The 20927-nt window shown below is 44.8% G+C and overlaps 1 protein-coding gene across 1 annotated transcript in view; it reads left to right on the top strand.

Moving 5' to 3' along the window:
- The window catches only part of POU2AF2 (POU class 2 homeobox associating factor 2), a 304443-nt gene that overhangs the window by 244969 nt on the left and 38547 nt on the right, over positions 1-20927 (top strand). The window contains exon 3 of the mRNA XM_085646444.1: positions 4153-4195. Within this exon, the coding sequence (XP_085502570.1) occupies positions 4153-4195 (43 nt within the window). The remainder of the gene's footprint in view (positions 1-4152; positions 4196-20927) is intronic.

Here is a 20927-nt window from a genome sequence, read left to right as displayed (position 1 = left end):
TCCAAAGGCCACTGCTGCTGATGGTGACGCATGCGCACTTCACCCAGAGGCGTTCACAAATGAAGTCAATTCATCTGATGGGGATGTCAGCCATTTTGTGGCCACCAAATGGTCAACTTAAGCAAAGAAACACAAAAACGTAATCAATACATAGAATGACTAATAATATGTAGTCCCCTTACTATTACCCATATGTGTGTGTATTTATCTAGCAGAAGCAACACTTAATGCGGGTTATATTCACATTAATAAAGCACACATCACGAATACATCACGAAAGCAACATATAATCATGCAGTTTCTAATTGTGTATAATTAATATGCATACGAAAATTAGTTTACGTATTAATTAGGCCATGCACTTGCAATTCCCACGTTTATTTCTTATATTAGTAATGTTGGTCAATTCACAAAGCAAACAATTAGTACAATTACTATTAATTAATTATTCTTATTAATGTAAACATGCAAAATGGAAAGGGTATACAATTTTTTAAGAAAACCCCACTCCAGCATGAGCAACTCGGATAGTCTGGCTCTAAGACTCTTTTGACTCTGGCAGTTGTTGGATGGAGGTGGTCCTGGCAGTGGTGGCCCGGGAAGGTCAGGAATCGATTTTTATGTGTGAGCCCTGGTGGACCGCAGTTGAGGCCAGAGGCAGTGGACAGCGCAGGGCCACAGACACATGGCGTTGATGAGCCCCAGATCATTGACACAGAGGTCATCTAATAGTCAATCAGACAGGGTCCATTATTTGAGCTGCACAGTTAGTGACCCAGGATGCACTGCGGCCGGCAGAGGCACACCACCACGGGCCGATGATTTGCGGTACACTGAGGTAGGGCCACGTGAGCTGAGCGGGTCCTCGTTGATGTCGAAGGTGAATGTCACGCAGTGTTTCGGGGGACAGTGGAAGGTGTCCTTCCAGGGCATGATGCAGAGGGCAGAAGCAAGCCGAAACAGGCAAATGGAGGAGTAAAATGCTACTTACTTCTTTTTACCACCAAGTCAGTATCAGCTACATAATGATGGAGATAACCCCCAGGCCATAGACTCAGATGCCACCAAAGTTCAACCAGAGAGTGTCCATGATTTTCGAGGCACAGAGTCAGTGGCACCAGGGCTGAAAGGGGATCCAGTCTGCGATGAGGCTTGTGCAATGATATAAACTATGCCATAAATAAATCAAGGCTCAGATCCAAATGTTTGACCTATTTGACCACAGTGTACACCGGAGGCAGCGGTCCGCATGGGCCCACAGCCATCTGTCGTTGGCTTGCGATGCACAGAGTTAGTGGCACCAGCGCAGTTGTTGGTAGTGTTTGATCACCTCCGTAATGAGAATCCTTTTTTCCTCCAGACTGATCCACGTCTTCCTCTTACTCCTCTCCTTGCATACAATGATATGAACTCTGCCATACAGAAATCAAGACTCAGTTTCAAATGTGTGACCTACTTGACCACACTGTAGGCTAGCGGCAGTAGTCAGCACTGGCAAACCGCTGTTTAGCAAGCTCCTCCTGGAACTCTAACACACGACGTTGAAATGGCATATGGAGATGACTTGTGGTTGACGGAGGTAGAAGCAGCAGAGCTGAGCGGGTGTGCAGCCTGCGACAATGCCGTGTCCTGCCTGGTACGGACTGGATTGGATTGGTGTGAGGCCTGCTAGACTGCAGTGTAGGCAGCACACAGGTGACCCCGTGGTGCTGGACTGCAGTGTAGGCCAAAGGCGTAGTCAGCAAGGGCCCACAGACAAGTGTGGTTGGAATGCTATGCACAGAGTTGGTGGCACCACATCAAAGGGAGTATAGTGATTTTTAAACTCTGCATTAATATGTGTACTCGGCCATTGTATAATCAAGACTCAGTTCCAATTGTGTGACCTACTTGACCGCTGTGTAGGCTAGTTGGGTACGTCAATGAGAAAGGAGTGCTGCGGGCCTGTCTCGGGGAGGACAGCGATGGTCTGAAGAGGCTGCCAAGGTCGCGGGCCCCAGGCTTGGAGCTTGCACAGGCACGTGGTGGGCCCTCTTTGACATACGGCAGTGTCGGAAGGTGATCGGTGTGGCCTGGTTGCGCAGGGGCGGCCAAGACGGGTCTGGGGACCTGTGGCCTGGGGTACAGAAGGCGCACATGGTCGCAGGCACCTCTGCTCACTGTGTTGGCCCCGTGGCGGGCTGGGAGGCGCCACCCTGGCAGACACATTGGCCATTCCTGAGGAGAACCACGCCCAGAGCTAAGGGCTTTTTATGCAAACCCCTACTCTGGCCTGGCGTACGCTGGGCCAGCCCACTCCGCTCATACTTACAGGGGGGAACGTAATGAGCTACTTTCCGTGCTCTTCCCCACTGCCTGGGGTAACATGGTTGTGTCCACTGTTCACTAACACTCCAAACACCAGCAGTATATGTTGACACAGGCATGTCTGTGGTCTGCATACTGCAGTCTGGCCAGCACATCCACGCCACACTTGGTATTGTGTACATTCTCATTCATGGGTCACTTGCCTCCTTAGTACATGCATGGTTCCCACCTCTCGCCACATTCTGCTATTGTGTGGCTGAGGTGCCATGCCGTTGATGGCTCGTGTACATGGCTTGCCCAGGTCACCACAGTAAGTTGTGCTGTCGTGTCTGGTAGGTGGGCATGTTGTTTGGCATGTTGTGTGTGAGTTTGTATCATGTGCATTCCCAGAGTTGTGAGTTGCATGATTGTGGAGTTGAGGTGTGTGGTGTGTTCATTTGGTACTTACCAAGGAGCAATGCATTCCCATAGGTGCCAGCCTCAAAGTGCTGGTTGGTGATAGACTGTCGGAAGATGAAGGAATCATGCACACTGCCTGGGTAGTTGGTGATGACATTGGTGAAGAGTCCCCGGTGGTCCACTATTGCCTGTACATTGATGGAATGTGTGTGCTTCCTGTTGCGGTAATTGTGTGCAGTGGTAGCAGGGGGCACGAGGAGTACATGTGTGCAGTCAGTTGCACCCAACACGTGCGGGAAGGCAGCTATGGCGTAGAAGCCTTGCTTGGGTTCCAGCTGTTCGTGCGCAGTGTGTGGGAAGTGAAGGTACTGGGGTACCAAGCTGATGATGACATCCAAGACAGGTATGAGGAACTTGGATAGGGTTGGCTGTGAGAAACCTCCGACTCTGGCAGTTGTTGGTTGGAAGGTCCCAGAGGCCAACATGTGCAGCACAGCCAGCAGCTTTGTCTGCGGAGGGTTGTTGGTTGTCCGCTGTGTTGATACCGTCAGCCTGTGGGCAATGATGGCGGGGATGCGCAGGATAGTTGTCCTTTTGAACCTGTAGTGGGCAATGACATCCTCTGGTGTTAAGTCTGTGAGGCTGGTGCGTTTTCTGAAGGTCCACTGTCTTTGTCTGCGCTGCCTCTATGGTAGTCCAGGGGGGGCAGAGGGAGGGCCCAGGGGGCGGGTATGGGGGTGATGGCGGTGGGTGTTGTGGCCCTCTTGGGGCTCCGAGCTGCATGATGAGTAGCTCCATGGCATCTGTTGTTCTTCAAGTGTGGCTCTGGGATGGGCACCCTTTATGGTGCAGGGTGTCGTCCGACTTAACACCAGGTCGGAGCAGGTGTTAAATCCCTGCTGCTAACGCTCCTTATCGCCTGTTTTGTGTTTTTATCGCCAAACTGGCTGGTTGTTGAGAATGTTGCGAAGTGGTGTTGTCGCGGCTTTTTGCATGGGAACGCCTACTCTGCATCTCATTAGCGTTAGTTGCCGGTGTCATCTGTGGCAATGTTTTTTGCGGCTGCTTTCGCAGGAAAACTGGGGATATCGGCTGTTAGCACCAGCTTGTGAATAGGGCGATACATTTATCACCACTTTAGCTGCGATAAAGTGCTGCTAACTCGGCGATAAGTCCTTGAGAATATGCCCCATAGTCCATCAGTATGGTTAATGTATGAAAGCCATTTCTAAGTTGCTTGCAAACAGATGAAAAATCACCTGGAAAGAAACTCTGGATTTTGGCACTGAATGTTTTCTCCACTTTCGCTAGCTTTGAATTTCCTAATTAATTACTTCTGTCCACATGTCAGGTTCTGTGAAATGTCAAGTAAAAACATATCTATATCTTGTACTTGGAGCTAACAAGTAAACATTCTTTAAAAAAAAGATGTCTCTTTTTTTTTAGGGCAGCAACAACGCGTCTCAAACTCAATTCGTCCAAATGTCAGGTCAGTATTTTGTTATCCTGTCCATTAATCATTTCACGTACAATGTTTGGTCATCTTAAGAAATTTTTGTTTGGACAGGAGAATTAAGCAACTGCAAATTGAACAATTTTTTTTTCACGGTGCATGCGAAATCTAATGTCTTTAGGCAATCTGAATAACATAGTGAATGACGTAGTAGCCAGTGCTTTTAGTAGATTGTACTAAAAGGAGACATAGAGTTGTTAAAATGTTAAGTTTCTCAAAATCGTTTGATTATTTTGGTAATTCGAGTAATTTATAAGAAGGCAAACAGAGATAATGTTTCAGAGCCTGGGTGCCATGTGGGTCTGGAGGGCTGTATCAAATCAGTGTAAAGACGGGTAATAAGCAACTTTTTCAAATTAATCAAATAATGTGAGTTGAAATCGGACTGACAAAAAAAGGTAATTAGACAATAAAGCAAAATAATATTGGACCAAGAGTGCAAGATAAAAAGAGTACAGGCAGTTAAGGGTACTGTATGATGTAAAATGGTGGCACGGCCGGCTACTCCGCCATTTTGAAAAAGAAAAAGGAAAAGGAAGAAGCAGGAGGGAAGTAGAACGATTGAGGAGAAAGGGGTACCCCAGGATTTACCGATTTAAAAAAAAAAAACAAATACAGTTTCTAAATAAATGATATGAAACCGTATAATTTGTATATTTGAATGCGTCATTTTTCAGTTCAATCCTAATACTCGAGAATAGTTTATACTAGACACATTCATGGTTAAATAGCCATGTGTCATATAAATAATTGTCATGGCCACTGTAATCCTGCGATTGTGCAGCTGCACCGTTTTTTCGCATAATTATGGATTTGCAGGATTTGCTGCATGATCCATTATGTGTTGCATAAACTGCAGATTTTATCAATGAAAAAAAATTGTTTCTAGCGCGAACAGATCAAAAGTTCCTAAAAACGTAGGGGCATATTATCAAGGACGGCGTTAAAATTATCGCCGCTTTAGTGGCAGGAAACTGCCGCTAAAAGCGGCGATAATGGGCTTGATAATATGCCGCAGAGAATTCCAATAGAAGCCCATGTTCTGGTGTGAACATGGGCTTCTATTGGAATTCTCTGCGGCATATTATCAAGCCCATCATTGCCGCTTTACCGGCAGTTTCCTACCACTAAAGCGGCGATAATTTTAACGCCGTCCTTGATAATATGCCCCCAAGTGACTATGTTGCTAGGCAGTGGAGCGCCCTTTGCAAAGGTTGGCTGTTTGCTATATTTAGGTGTTGAACTGGCACCAATGAGGAGCAACCTAATCCCAGAAAGTGTTAGCAAGTGTACAAATTACAAAATAATGAAATAATACTATCACAAAACGTGCCACGTTATGCCTCATAATTTTCTTTTTTTTGCTGCATAATTTAGTCAACTCTGCCTTATGATTTGGCCCTCATCTGACGCATAATTCCAGTGGCCCTGATAATCGTACTAATCTCTGATCAGGGCTGTGGTAGTTCTAAGGAACCATTCACTGATATCTATGAGCCGAGTGATAAATGGTTTTATATAAATGTATTCAATTTGATTATGTTTCCTATTACAGTAGAGACAGCTGCTAGTGTTTTCTTCTTATTATTTGTTTTACCCAAGTTGAAGCTAAATATCTCATTGTTCTCGGTAGGATAAAAGGCTAAGTCAGCCCTTCTGGGATTCGTGGCACAGAGATCACTGCACTTGGCTCTCAACCCATCAAGCTAACATTTCGTTTTAATGCTGTATATATACCTGGCCCCTTCACCACACCACAATACTTAAAATGGATTTAGCTAATAATGGGTGCCTGGTGTGTTTCTTTGGATCATTCATAAATCTATTCGCTCGCCTGTATTTGAATACAGGTGAATATTTGAACTGGATAACAGGTTATGCGGGGTGGGGGGGGGCGGGTTAGTGCTAAGAAAACAAACCCGAGCAGTCGAAAAAGCATCACTCGATCACAAGGACAAAGGGTGCATGAAAATGCAGTCTGGTGACATCTAAGGATACAAAGACTCCAATGACTACAATCCAAGACTGTCCTTTGTCCATGCAGAAATCCAGCCAGCTGAGGATGTATACGGGACAGCTTTCTACCTAGGAGCCAGTTAATTCCTCCTTTATGGCGCCTGGCAAACAATTCCTCAGAAATACCCGGCCCAACACGACATTGTGTTAACCATAACAATGAGGTTTCCTGTTGTTTCCCTTTTCCTTCGCCTGATGTTACAAACAGACAAAGTTGCTGCCTCGTGAGCGTAGGCATTGCATTTGAATTCATTTTTGCACTGAATAGAAAAGGACTTTTTGGACAAAATATATGTTAAGATGTGGGAAATCTGCGTTGTGTTGTGAAGCCACTCGGCTGCCCCGCCTGCGGTGTGGACGCTAGAGAGGTGTGAATGTGCGAGACTTGACTGCTTGCAACGTTGCACTTTTTTGAAAAAGTTTGCAGACTCCTCCATGAGTAAAGCTGGCGAACCTTAAAAAAAAAGAAAAGAAGAAAAAACCTGACAAGAAAAGGATCCCTGCTGTGTAGCGCCACAAACACGCTGCTGTGCTGCCTAGAGGTGGACGAGCCACCAGGGGCGACTGCTCCGCTAAGGTGGAGGAGCATTGCCCCACAGCAGGAAAAATAAAAGGAGAATAACTTAGGGGCATATTATCAAGGATGGCGTTAAAATTATCGCCGGTTTAGCGGCAGAAAACTGCCGCTAACGCGGCGATAATGGGCTTGATAATATGCCCTGGATAATTCCAATAGAAGCCCATGTTCACACCAGAACATGGACTTCTATTGGAATTTTCAAGGGCATATTATCAAGCCCATTATCGCCGCTTTAGAGGCAGTTTTCTGCCGCTAAACCGGCGATCATTTTTAACGCTGTCCTTGATAATATGCCCCTTAGTTATTATCCTTTAATTTTTTGCAGGTTCAGGGCTGGGTTAGGGAGAGCGGGGCTGGGCTGGTGGGACATTGGGAAGAGTGGTTTGCACACTCCAAATGTGCATGACTGTTTGGCCGGCTATCTTGGGCCGGCCAAGCAGTCATGCGCACTTTGCATGTTCCCCACCCGGCTGCATTACACAGCCTAGTGAGGAACATGACTAGGCTCCATACCTCATCTGAGCGCTGAACGACAACGCTCAGACCAATCACAATGCTGCATTGCAGTGTTATGATTGGCTTAGGGGAGGGAGCCTGTGTGCATCCTGGTTCTAACAGCCGAGAACGACGAGAGTCGACAGAGGAGAGGCGTGGCGAGGGGGCAAGTTCTTTTTTTATTTTTTTTATCTTGTACCCCCTGCCCTCTCCACTACATTACCATCATAAATAAAATGATAATAAAGCTGGGGTCCTATTGCACTCACTTGCGTCTTGCGGGTTCTGACGGACCGTTTTGGGGCATCCGCTTCCTACGTTTGTGCCCATTGTCCCCTCGGTTGTCGACTGTCCCCGGGGGTCGTGTTGCCTACTTTCCCTCCAGTCGTTTGGTCTGGGGTGGATTCAGCTCCCTCGCTGTTGGTTGTCCGACGGGCGGTGACGCTGTTTTTGGAGCGGACTGCGTCTTTTTGCTGCTGTGCTACCTTGTTTGTCACTTTTGGTCCTGTCCGGCTTGGTCATTCACCTTCACTCTCCACCCTGAGTGGATGGTTTGCTGGCCTATGGTGCACATGGTTCTGAGGTGTCTGCCCGGGTACAGGGTCGGTCTGCCTGGGGTCCTGGCTGGGGTCTGTCTGTCTCATGGGCCTCGTTCCTTGGGGTCTCTATTGTTGATAGCTGTAGGGCTGCTCTTTGGGCCTCCCCGCACATGTTCATGGATCACTGCTAGGTGGTGTGAGGTGGTTCTTCTGTGGGGGGCTTTGTTGAGGCGGGTCTCTGGGCTGGTTCTTCTGGCTCTTGTTGTTTTTGCCTTCTGTGCTTCTTCTTGGTTGTTGCCCAACTGTTTTCTTTTTGGATTACACCTCCTTGTTTTTCATTGTCCTGTTGTCTGTGGTTTCTTGTGAGTTTTCATGAAGCCGCTGGGCTTGGGTATCTGCTCACTTCGTAACTCTGGTGGCGAGGAAGACTTGCGAGGAGGTAATGCCCCAGTTACTTACTGGTCATCTTCATTACTCCGAGTATTGTCTACCTTGCCACATGAGTTCCCATTCCTCCCTCCCTGTTTGGCTTTCGGCTTCGTGTGGACCTTGGGGCTTGGTAGTTCTACAGGAAGTGGGGTGGCTCGACCCTTCGCTTATACTGGGTCAGGGGTGACAGTGGTCGGCCATGTTGGGGAGGGAACAGATTTCATCACCCAGGCTCCCTTGCACCTGCCATACTTCTGCCGGATCTTGAAGTGCCTAGAGGAGCATAAAGGTATCTGCGAGCCCCCGCTGCGTGGGACCCACTTTCTTTGCTCGCAATCCTCTAACAACTGTAAACATCGACAAGGACATTTTTGGTGCACTCCCAAACCTGTCGCATCCCGTTGTTTTTCTTTTTTGGGAGGGACTAGTACACCTAGTGGGATAAGAGAGTGAGGGTAGTCTGTCCCTTGGTAAATATTGTTATGTTAATCATGGGAAAAAGGAAAGCAGTGGAGGGCACTGAAGGTGGGGCAGTGGGTAAGGGGAAAAAAGCAAAGAAAATGACTAAACAAGCTGGCAGTAATTGTGTTCTAGACTGAATTTATTGTCTGTTAGACAAATGTGAAGGCATCCGAGACATTAAAGCATAAGCTCCAACAAGCATATTGGGTAGCCAAGGCCCTTCTAGCAACAACACCAGTTCTAGCACTACGCCGGCCATCCCAAAAATGTTTAGTAGAATAAAGAGTAAGAACTCCATCCCCAGGAAACAGAGAGACATGTGCCACGCTGCAAGAGTTCATCCACCGCCAATTGATATTTGTACCAGGAGCCAACTTGACTTAGGGATCCAATGTAACAACAGATATTCTCTTCTCTCAGATTCAAATACCAGCCCAGAAGTTGGCAACATGCAATTGGACTTAGAGGCATTATGTGAACCAGTGTCAAACTCTCAAGATGATCACCAGAACACCTACCGGCTTATTAGTGACTTGAGAGCTGAAGTGGGGGTTGTAAGATCTATGATAGGTTGCCTTACAGGGCTACTCACGCAACAGTTGCTCCTCTAATTGAGACCGTATTGAGAGAAAACAGTCAAATCTCCTATGCGCCCCCCCCTCCAGCCCTGCCTACCAAGCATAGAAGGGATCTTTCTTCACAAAGCATTTCACACTCTTCCACTAGTTGCCATGTCCAAGGGGCACCAAAATTGATTCCCCCCTTAACACATTGGCAGGGAGAAAACATCTCAACCACCTCGGTGTGATAAGAAACAGCACATATCGGGAGGCAGCTCCCGTGAGAACTGGCCGGATACAGCCAACACCACTAGCTCACGCACTCCCAGCACTAATATCTTCCCAGAAGATCTACATGACAAAAGTCCCCAAAATGGGGGCAGGGAAGGGGCATGAGGGAGGAGACTCACTGCCAAATAAAGCAATCCATTGAATTTGCCATGTCAGAGGATGCCGCTCAGTGAGTCGCGATGTATCATAGGGGTAAGAAGATGCGCAGTCCCAAATCAGCTTACTGATTGCATAGAGCTAACTCTTAAAGGGAATGAGCTAGCTGAGAATTTTCTGGCCTTAGACTTTAGAAGCTGCCCACCCGATTCATCCCATATTCAACTCAAACGACATATTCCCATAGATCAGTTATATTCACATACAAATCCATCTACTATTTTGGATCGGACAGGCCCCAAATCAACACTAGAGACCATTGATTGACTCCTGGGGGTTAATTGTTGTATGGACAGCTACTCTTGCATTAATACGACAATACTTACCCCTAGTTTCCATTCCGAAGGTACCTGGTTACCAATCAGGGAGGCAAGTAGGACTCGAGAAACTGAAGGTGGTAGAATAGTGAACCAAAATTGGGGGGTTTCTTCTACTGGTATGATCTCCGGAAACACTTCTAGCAATATGATCCCAACCACTATCGATAGCTTTTATGTTAGATCAAGCAGCGGAAAGCATGAAAGCCCTTGCTCTGATCTCCAACTTACAATAGTATCCTGGAATGTGGCAGGACTAAGTAGTAAAATGTCCCTCCCCCATTGGAATGATTTGATAGAGGGCTATGATGTATACATTTTTCAGGAAACCTGGAGCTTGGCCCCCTTACACAAATCAGTGCTACTGAGCCCCAGCAGTCTCCAAAGGGAATGATGCCCAACAGGGGGTCTGATAATTTGGGTTAAGATTGCCTTGGGTTGCAAGATTACATTACTTAACTCGGACAGCTCAGATATTCTCGAGTTACATATTATGGGCCCTTCAGGTAAAACTATTGAGCTATACAATATATATGTAGGAGGAACAAAGGGGGGTAGACCCTCTGCTACACTTTCACAGCTGGAGGAATTATTGGAAAAGTGCCTAGCACATTCCAGATAAATGATAGGTGATTTTAACATCTCATTTAAAGACCAGATGTAGGCGGTCCCCTCCTTAGAGCTTCCGCCAGTTAAGAGATGGTCGCCACTGGTTCTCCAAGTAAATGCCGTAAACCTAGAGTATGGGCTGAGGGCAGCGAACAGCAGAACAAAATCAGACATCTTATGAGCAAATTCTTTTAATAGGGCAAATAGTATATCACAAATTAATTATATTTTAATAGATATGAGGTTATGGAGGTGCGTCATAGATATGATTGTGGGAAACACAACTGATAGCGACCACAACCCGCTCTGTTTAAATATGAAACTGGTGTGGGGTGGCTATACCAATGAGACCCCATTCCAGAATATCTCAAAGGAGGTCTTCCCATCAAATGATGGCCGTAGATTAAAATGGCAAAAGGTTATTGTCTGTGAAGATAAGCTTCGGGGTCTACAGCAGGATCTTATGGCGGGCACTCTAGAAATACAGTTCCTACTTAAAAGCCTTGGAGGGCTGGACGAAGTAGGTACTGTCCATTCTCGCCTTTTCGAGCAAATAGGCTTCTATTTCACTGTACCAGGGCACAAATCAAGGACCAAAAAATCGAAAGGGGGCTCAGTATCTTGGTTTAATAAGGAATGTAAGATCCAACGATTAAATCTAGCTCTGGCTCTAAAATCTAAATACATCAATCAAATTAGAGCCTCTGGAAGTAGCTACAAGGCTGCCCTTCACCACGCAAAGAAGGCGTGGGATGAATCCCGCTGGCAGTCACTTAAGGAAGCTTGTGCCGACAAAGATCCAAAAACATTCTGGTCCTTATTCGTCTGGGGCAGTGAAACAAAGGGCTGTTTGCCTCCAAATTATATTTAAGCCCAAGTCTGGCATGATCATTTTAAAATGTTTTATACTGATGCTGATGTCCCACCCACTGTGGGGAACACCTTCTGCCCTCCCCTGCTACTGGATGAAGATTTCTTCTCCTTGAATGAGATCAAGGGTTCAATTAGGCGAATAGTTCAGGCCAAAGCCTCAGGGCCAGACGGTGTGCTGGGAGACCTTTTTTATCAGACATCTCAAACTGGCCTCATTACATATTACTCCTTTCAAACGCCATTGCCAGCGGTGCTCCCGTCCCAGGGTCCTGGCTGTAGGTGATCCCAATCTACAAAAAAGGGGACAGAGGTCAGCCCTGCAACTATAGGCCTATTAGCTGATAGATGCGCTGCAAAACATTTTCAGCAGAGCCCTCCTTCAGAAGATCCAGGTTTGGGCAGATGACAACGCTATTCTAATGCAATCTCAAGAAGGCTTCGGAGAAAAGACAGGGACTATCGACCAGGTTTTGTGGATTTTATTGCTTTATTAGAAAGTTGTAGTCATTGGACAGGGCAGCCTGTACTTAGCTTTTATTGATCTGAAGACTGCCTTTGACCTAGTTCCCAGACCAAAGTTATGGCAAGTATTAAATGATATGGGAATCCCTCCTCCAATTCACAATTTGGTCACCCGACTTCACGAAAACAATGTTGCGTGGATAGCATGGGGCATGCAGGGGCAACTTACAGACCGCATTCCAGATAGTTGGGGTGTCTGCCAAGGTTGTGTTTTGGCACCCACTCTGTTTTACCTCTACATGAACGAAGTTGTAAGTTTTTTATTACAAGAGCCTGCCGATGCCCCTTCTTTACGTGGGGAGAAGGTAGTAACCCTTTTCTTTGCAGACAATACCCTACTGGTGTCTAAAACTCCGGCAGGGCTGCAGTCATTATTAAACAGATTTGGGGCCTCATGTAGGTAGCCTAATACCGGTCGGTAACGGCCGATTTTCGGTAAATATACCGTTACCGACCGGTATTTAGGCTTTTGCTATGTAGGGGGATCATTTCTGGATTCGGTAATTTACCGAATCGGTAAAATTACCGAATCGGTAATTTTACCGATTCGGTAAATACCGAATCCAGAAATGAGATGTAGGGGGAGTGTGTCGTGGGTGTGGGGATTCGTTATTTACCACCAACTAAAAGTTGGTGGTAAATGACGAATATGTGTAAAAATGCATTTTTGTGCACTGTGAAGTGTGCAATGTGGCAGACATACATGCCCTTAGGGCATGTATGTGCACCACATGTGCACACATGGACGAATCAGGGGTGCAACAGGGTGTCAATGTGCCACCCTGCCACCCATGATACTGCCTCCCCCATTACCGATTCGGTATTTACCGATTCGGTAATGGCAACTGGCTTCCCATTCATTCCTATGGGCCTCCAGGCCCATAGGAATGAATGGGAAGCCAGTTGCCATTACCGAATCGGTAAATACCGACTCTAAAATACCGACACTTACCGATTCGGTATTTTTTTACCTACATTACATTTACCGATTCATAAATACCGAATCGGTAAAATTCGGTATTTAAGAATCGGTAAATGTAATTTACCTACATATGGCCCTTAGTCTTTTTTGCAATGCTCGGGCGTTGAAATGAATACCCCCAAGACAAAATGTATGGTTTACAATCCACATAAGTCATATAAGGGCACGACAACTCTAGGAGGGATACCCTGCAAAGAGTAAGCACCTTTGACTATCTAGGGTTTAAACTCTCGGAGAAAATGTCTTGGAGGTCCCATATAACAAAAATGTCATTGAATCACAAATGTGTAACAGGCGCACTAGCGAAAGAACATTGCTGCTCCCACACCAGACCAGTTGCTGCTGCCCTGCAGGTCTATGATCTCAAAGCTGTGAGTTCTGCCCTGTACGGATCTACATTGTGGGGCTTGGAAAAGACATTGGAGCTCATTAGATCAGAGCATAAATGTATAAGGAATCTAGTGATGCTGCCCCAAAGTACCCACTCCATCCTTTAATGCTAGACATGGGCTGACATCCCATTAGTGACATTGCCAAGTTTCGTCCATTGGTATTCTGGGCCAGAGTCCGGAGTACTCCGGAGCTATTGCCTTATGCCGAAGCCATGGCAGAGGTCATCCTCCTAAATGTTTCTAATAAGGTTGGGTGGCTGAGCAATATGAAAAGGCTTGTATTTAGCATAGGACTCAGAGAAGCCTGAGAAAACCCTGACTCACCCCTGCTCCAAAAACATGTAGTAAGGAAGCATTATTGGGAATGGGTCACACAAGCAGATTCCACCAGGATTGACCGAGGAAAACTAACTACAGAATTCCTACTCCACAATCAGACTAGACTTCTGGAACATTACCTTGACCTAATACAAGTAAACTAGGAAGAAAGCTCTATATCCATTTAGGCTTTGCACTCTCCCAGTGAATGAGGTAAAAGCCAATTGGCATACTAACGATATGTGCCCTACCAGCTGCCCAGGATGCAAGGCTCCCGTGGAGTCCATAGCCCATGTGCTGTTTGCTTGCCCTGCTTACGCACGACAGAGACTGAAATTGATTAGCCCATCTGTCAGCAACTGGACACGCAGAACTTTGGGAAGCCTTGTGTATTTTAAAATCTGACACAAGACCTGTCTTTGTTTGCACAGTTGCTAAGTTCCAAAGCCACATGTGGGGTATTAGTTCAAAGCTGCAAGGAAAAAGCACAGAACATAGTGGGGTGGCCAACAGTAGTTAAATGGCTATAGATGAGGAACAACATAATTTACAGAGATGCTATTTAGGTCCCTGCTTGGCTAACTGTATGTTAATTGATTTTAGTATTTTTGTCAAAAAGCCATAAGGCCTTTTGATTGTGCAATTACTATTAACGCGATTCTAGGCTGTTTTACTCTTTTGTATATATGATTATTCCATTTTTATCTTTTGTAGAGCTTCTTAATTCTAGCGACACTCTGAATGTTGTACTCGGCACAATTTCAAATGTTTATGAATTTTATAGGAATGAATGTATTTTTAAATAAGACTCGGTTTCCTTTGGATGTTGTATGTGAAACGTTTTAAGGTGTTATGCCAAAACAAAGTAAATGATGAATGAGATGCTAATTTGCTTTGGAGGGTTCTGGTGTGGAGCTAAAGCTCACTTCATAACTCATGTGGCGAGGAAGGCAATACTCGGAGTAATGAAGATTACCGGTAATTAATCGGGGCATTCTCGCTGTTTTTGACCTTTTTGAAGGAACCCTTAAATATCTGGAGGACACACTCATTTTTGCTGAGATTGTAAAGTAATAACTTTAAAATTAAGCTGCAAATTAACAAAAAAGAGGCAAATCTGCATCTGTTAAGGTACATCTATACACAGGAGCACATTTACTACATTTAATAACTCTCATATATTCGCAATAGTACACCTGAAAAGCGGTGCCACGCACAGGTTTCAAGGCACGCTCCCTTGAGTGTAATGTGAAACATTCTGTGGGCTCCTATTTCCCCATGTGCATAATTCTACATATGGCACAATCAAGTCCATAAAATAGAGGCTACTGGGCAAATACATATGTTTTCTTTTTTTTTGCCTCAATGACTTTTCTACGCATGGAGATAGCTCTTCCCTTACACTCCATCAAGTCTGGGCGTGATTCATTTTCCTTCCCATCTTAGAAAGGGAATTTCTACAGCTACTTGCTGTGGTAATTCTATGACACTTTCTATGGGGCATATTATCAAGCATGGAGTTAAAATTATCGCCGCTTTGGCGGCAGAAAACTGCCGCTAAAGCAGCGATAATGGGCTTGATAATATGCCGCAGAGAATTCCAATAGAAGCCCATATTGTCACCAAAACATGGGCTTCTATGGGAATTCTCCAGGGTATATTATCAAGCTCATTATCGCCGCTTTAGCGGCAGTTTTCTGCCGCTAAAGGGGCGATAATTTTAACTCTGTTTCTTGATAATATGCCCCTAGGATGGACAGATGGGTTATCGCTTTGGGAATGTGCACAGAAATATAAGCTTGTGGGAATTCCCAAACTTAAAAAGGTTTACTGCATCTTGTTGAGTCCACTCCTTAACCCTTGTGTGGGGTCTGTGGCTTCTGATTTCTCCACACTTGTGAGAGGGAGATCAACAGTAGTATATGCACTTACTCAGGACTCCCTTTGTGGATTCGGAAGGCACAAATGCTGTCATTTTCAGCCATAGATGTACATTTATGGCCCTAAAAACTCCTTGAAAATTGGGCCTTAAGTTTTCATAAATAGCAAGTTTTAAGTTAGAACCATAAAAATACCAGACATTGAATGTACAGGAACCGCATCCTGCCCTTGCCAAACCTCAATGCCCCACCCCCATTATCACTCTTTCGTGAAATATTCTGGTAGGTTCGTTAGAATTAGAACTATGACGTCTTTAACTGGCCCCCCTGGTATTGTCAGATGTAGGAAGATGAAAACCTTTTTATCTTTCCCCCAATATATTGAAAAAGAAAAATACATTTATTATGCACTGCAAATAATGCAGTGGCTATGCTCAAAGTTCAAATTTCAAATTACATTTCTGACACAAATGTAGATGTGTATTTGAGACCTGGTTGCATAACTTTAGCTTTAAAGTTGTCACAGTACAATGTTGCACTAAGATAATGTCAAAGATGTAAGATTAAGTGTCCTCCATGTAAAACATTTAATGTAATTCCCCTAACCACTTACGTTCCAGTGCCTAATTGTTAAATGTCCATGTAGTGACAGCAATCTAGGAAATATGTTTTATGAACACTTGACTTCATGGCACTACTGCACATAGCTAGAGTGAAATGACAACAGAATATAGCAGGTGCCCATTGGGGATGTGCCATTATATTTTGCTTGTACTGTTGGGAAAAGGGAACACTTTCAGCATTTGCAAATAAGATTAAACGAATTTCGTGAGGTGAGGCTTCGATTACACCCTACCTTATCCCCTTCACACAGAAAACCCTAAAGCAGTGGTTCCTAAACTTTTGATTCCTGAGGACCCCTATTAAGTCACCACTGGAACCCGGGGACCCCCAAGACATTTGTATGATTTAAATTTCAGACATTAAAACAGTAATTCGCAAAAAATAAACATGTGTGCACAGAAAACAAATACTCGAATTACTAAGGATTTTAGGGGCATATTTACAACCCCCTATCACCATGGAAAAGTCACTTTTTGCGATGTTCTCGTGGCAATAGGGGCTTCGCCCTATTTACAAGGCAGTGTTAAGCCACTTAAAGTAGCTTAACGCTGCCTTGTAAATAAGGCCCCCTTTCACGCAATGCTTAGCGTGAAAGGGGTGGGCAGTCGGTGTTGCGCTGTGTTTCCACCGCAACACCCATTGATTTTGGCGCAGGCCCTATTTACAAGGGCAGCGTAAATAGGAGGCAGCGGCAAAATTAAGACTAGGAAAAACCTGGCTTAACTTGGCGAAATGAAGAGAAATGCTTTATTTCTACCCGTTTTTGCTTTTTCCATGTATGCTGCCTTGTGCAGCACACATGGAAAAAGCAAAATGCCTTGGATCGTTTATGTTCAGGAAGGTGACCCTTCCTTCACATAAACAATCTTTTAAAAAAATGACATTCTGTAACTTCCATGGGTGCTGCATTAAACAGCACACATAGAAGTAATAAAACAACATTTCAAGAATGTTTATATGCAGAAAGAGGGACCTTCCTATACATAAACAATCTTCCCCTGTATGCCGACACCCTTGCACTATGATGCAAGGGTACCTGAGTTGGCGCTACACTGCTAAGTGTAGCGCCAACGCAGGCAGAAACGCAGGGCTGCACCATATTCTTGTAAATATGGTGCTGCCCTGCATTTCTGAAGTGGCGGAGCGTGTCGTTAAGCCGAGGAGGCTAACGACACGCTCCACTACTTCTGTTGTAAATATCCACCTTAGTATTTTATATTGGAAGAATTTGCAAAGCACCAAACATTTTAATGGGAAGGTTGGAGCTACATCTCTGTGACTAACTTTTAAATGGTTGGTTTTATTTCACAGTACGAGGCTCCTGCTCCTGCCAGGGCCAGAATGGAAACCCAAAGCAGACCCGGCAAATGTTTTCAGACCAGTCCCTATACGGTGCACACCAAGTGCAGTGAGTGAGCCTGATTGCTACAAAGGGGGCTTTGGGAGGCTCCCCCCCCCCCCTAAAAAATGTAGGAAACAATAGTGCAGTCTGCAACACATTTATCTTTATATATTGAATTGTATTAGCTTTTAAAGAATAGTAAACGAAGACCTTACTGTTCCCCAGAATACGACAATCTTTGTTGGGGTTCTTCAATGGTTCCCTTATTATCACCCTCCAACAGTGCCTCTCATCTCTCCATTGCGCCTCTGTCACATGTATTTCATGTGTTTTATAGCATCTCTCATACCATTGTAGGATGTCAGAGCACTTTACATCACACAAATATAGAGACAATGAATCATACGTGTAAATCAGTGTACAGAAAATGTTACATAAGGCAAAGGGGACTACAAGGTGCAGGATTCACGTCATTCATACTGGTAGGCATTTTAAAGAAGTGTTTGGTCTGGAGAAGCAGGAAATGGTTAGCATTGACTTTAACAATAAAAATGTATTTCCACCCAAATCAACCTTTTTAAGCAGCATTAGGATAAAGAAAGACTGTGAAAAACATGTTACTAGCTTGTACCATGCAGTTTGCAAGCAGCTCTTTGATGACAGTTTATAGGTCATTTTGCTGGTTTACCATTGTCACTTATGAACTGCACAGTAGCAAAAGAATCTCTGTGACAAAAGCAGTAACTCACTGACCTATGCACATAAAATACTGTTTTTTAAAATGCATGGCACATGTTCTTTGCGGTAGGCACATTAACCCTCTGTGCTACATTGGATAAGTCAAAGGTGCCACTGGAAAAAACTCTCATCTCTCTCCACCAGGTACATTAATCACTGGTGTTATCTTGACACTTTTATTGTTGCTTGAAATCTGCGAATTATACAAGGAACTTTGCAGTGCTTTTAAAACTGCTGCCTGCGGACCCCCTGAGAATGTGTCACAGACCCCTGGGGGTCCTTGGACCACAGTTTGGGAAACACTGCCCTAAGAGCTGTGTTATGCCTGCTGTTTCTCTGGGCTGCAAACCCTGAGTGCAAAGGGCAAAACATAATGCAGCCAACCGAAAAACTGCTCCTTTCCCTTTGGCCATTGTAAGAAGTGCTGCCATGGAACCATCTAGCAAAAGGAAAGGTGACAGACCCAGCCCGCAAGCTGTAGTGTATATGTGGCTACCCTAGGAATGGGCAAGGAGTAAATTAACAGGGAGAGCCGAGTCAGAGCAGAGCGAAGGAGCGTCTCTGGCTGTGAAAGCCTGTCCAAGAGCTCAGGCTTGAAAATATTTGGCATGAAAAACATGCAACAAACTTCATGTTTTAATAGGGTAAGGTGTCTTCAAAATTCAAACAATATATTTCTTCTCGCTTAGTATATGAGTTATCACTTCATTGAGATTATTTATTAAAAGTGAGAGTTTTCAAACATGAACTTAGAAAACATTGCTGCCTCCGTCCTGGTGACCAGGGTTGGACTGGCCAATAAGGCAATCTGGCAGTGCCAGATGGGCTGGTCAAATAGGCCAGTGCATGGGCTGGTGTTATGGCTTGTGTAGGCCGGTTTAATGGTCTGTTGATTTGCCTGGTCTTACCACAGACATTGTTTGTAGTAAGCACACATGCAAGCAGTTTCCCATATATTGCAAGACATCTATTCAGTAAGTCTTTATAAGCCTAATTTGCAAATATGGTCCACTGTTTTAGCTATCCCATTCACTATTGCGGGCCAATGTTATTTTGGTGCCTGGGCCCATTATCTCTCCCAGTCTGACCCTGCTGATGACAATGCTATTAGTAACCTAAGAGGCAAGTCAGCTGTCATGTGTAGCTTGTATGTGGCCTAGATTCTTTTTATGGCAGAACAACATTATAGACAATTAAATAAAACACAGGAGATTTTTTTATGGTGCATATATGCTGAATTCATGTATTTTGAAGGTGCTCTCATATTTCATAATGAGCAAAAAGGAAGCATTGTGAAATAAAGTGTTTGCCTTGAATCATAAAATTTGGTCAAGCAGAGAAATTGGGATTGACACCAGGTTTCAGTACCTGATTTAAATGTTGGAAGCGAGGGAACTGTGTCGCAACTGCGATGGAATTTCCTCCCTGCAAACATTATGGTCTGCCCACCCGATTTAGATTTGGGCGGACCATAGGTTTAAGGATGGCAGAGACGTCTCTGCGATGGTCAAGTTTTGGCTATATGTCCACACACCAAATTTAGATAGGAAGTTATACAGACATTTTTCAATGCCTGTCACTGCCTGGAAAAACCTGGTGGTAAGGGGCATTGAAAAGTGCTCAATTCCCATGGGACAAAACTTCTACTGTTTTGTTTTTTTTTCCAAAAGAAAATCCTGCTTTGGGATTTCCTTTTTGAAAATAAAAAACATTGTAAGTTTGCTTTATATCTCCATCATATTGGCGGAGCCATACGCCAAAATTACGATGCAATGACACGAAGTGCCATGATGGTGGTTCCTGCCTGTGCTAAAAACGATCACTGGGCCAGCATATATTTCTAAATTTGGCAGGCGGTACCTCTGTCAGGGTGAAGAAGTCATTTACTCCATCGCCCTGGTGTAGAAACACGCCCGCCAATATTTTATTCAGTCCCTGAGTCTGAATTTCAGGCACTAGATGGGCTTCTCTTTCTGACATCGAAGGTTAGTGCTTTCTTATTATTTCCTGGTGAATGAGATTAGAGGTGGCTGACAAGAAGAATCAAGATGTTATTTTTGGTAGTTTTAGACGGTGCAAACCAAAGGACATAGGTGCTCTTCAGAACAGACACAGTTAAACATTGGTTTTCAGAACTGGGAGGTTTGTCAGGATTCACAGGATGCTTAGCAGAGGTTGGAGTTCAAACCCTATTCCCAGGGGTGGCTTCTCCATTTGAGTGGAGGAGCATCAGCTCACTGAAATGCCCCCAGAGATGAAAAATAAAATAGTAACTAAGTTAATTCATTTACCATTTTATTTTTTGACACCCGTCCAGAATGGAGTGTCCGAACGGGGGCGGATGGCTGCTGACTGGCTGCAGCAGAGAGCAGGTCACTTTCGGTTTAAAGTGTACATGTCTTTTTGACCGGCCATCTTGTGATGGCCCGCCACCCATGCACACTTTAAACCCCTCTAATGGGTTAGAGAAAGCAAAAGCCTTCAGTGCTCTTCTGAGCACTGATAGAGGCCACTCCCACCAACCCTGACACTGCTCTCATGCTGGTGAGAGCAGCGCCAGGATTGGCTTTGGAGTTTAGAGCC

This window comes from Triturus cristatus, chromosome 3_1 (assembly GCF_964204655.1).
Source record: "Triturus cristatus chromosome 3_1, aTriCri1.1, whole genome shotgun sequence".
Lineage (NCBI taxonomy): Eukaryota > Metazoa > Chordata > Amphibia > Caudata > Salamandridae > Triturus > Triturus cristatus.
Note: the sequence above shows the minus strand (reverse complement) of the source record. Positions and strands in the feature narration are given on the sequence as shown.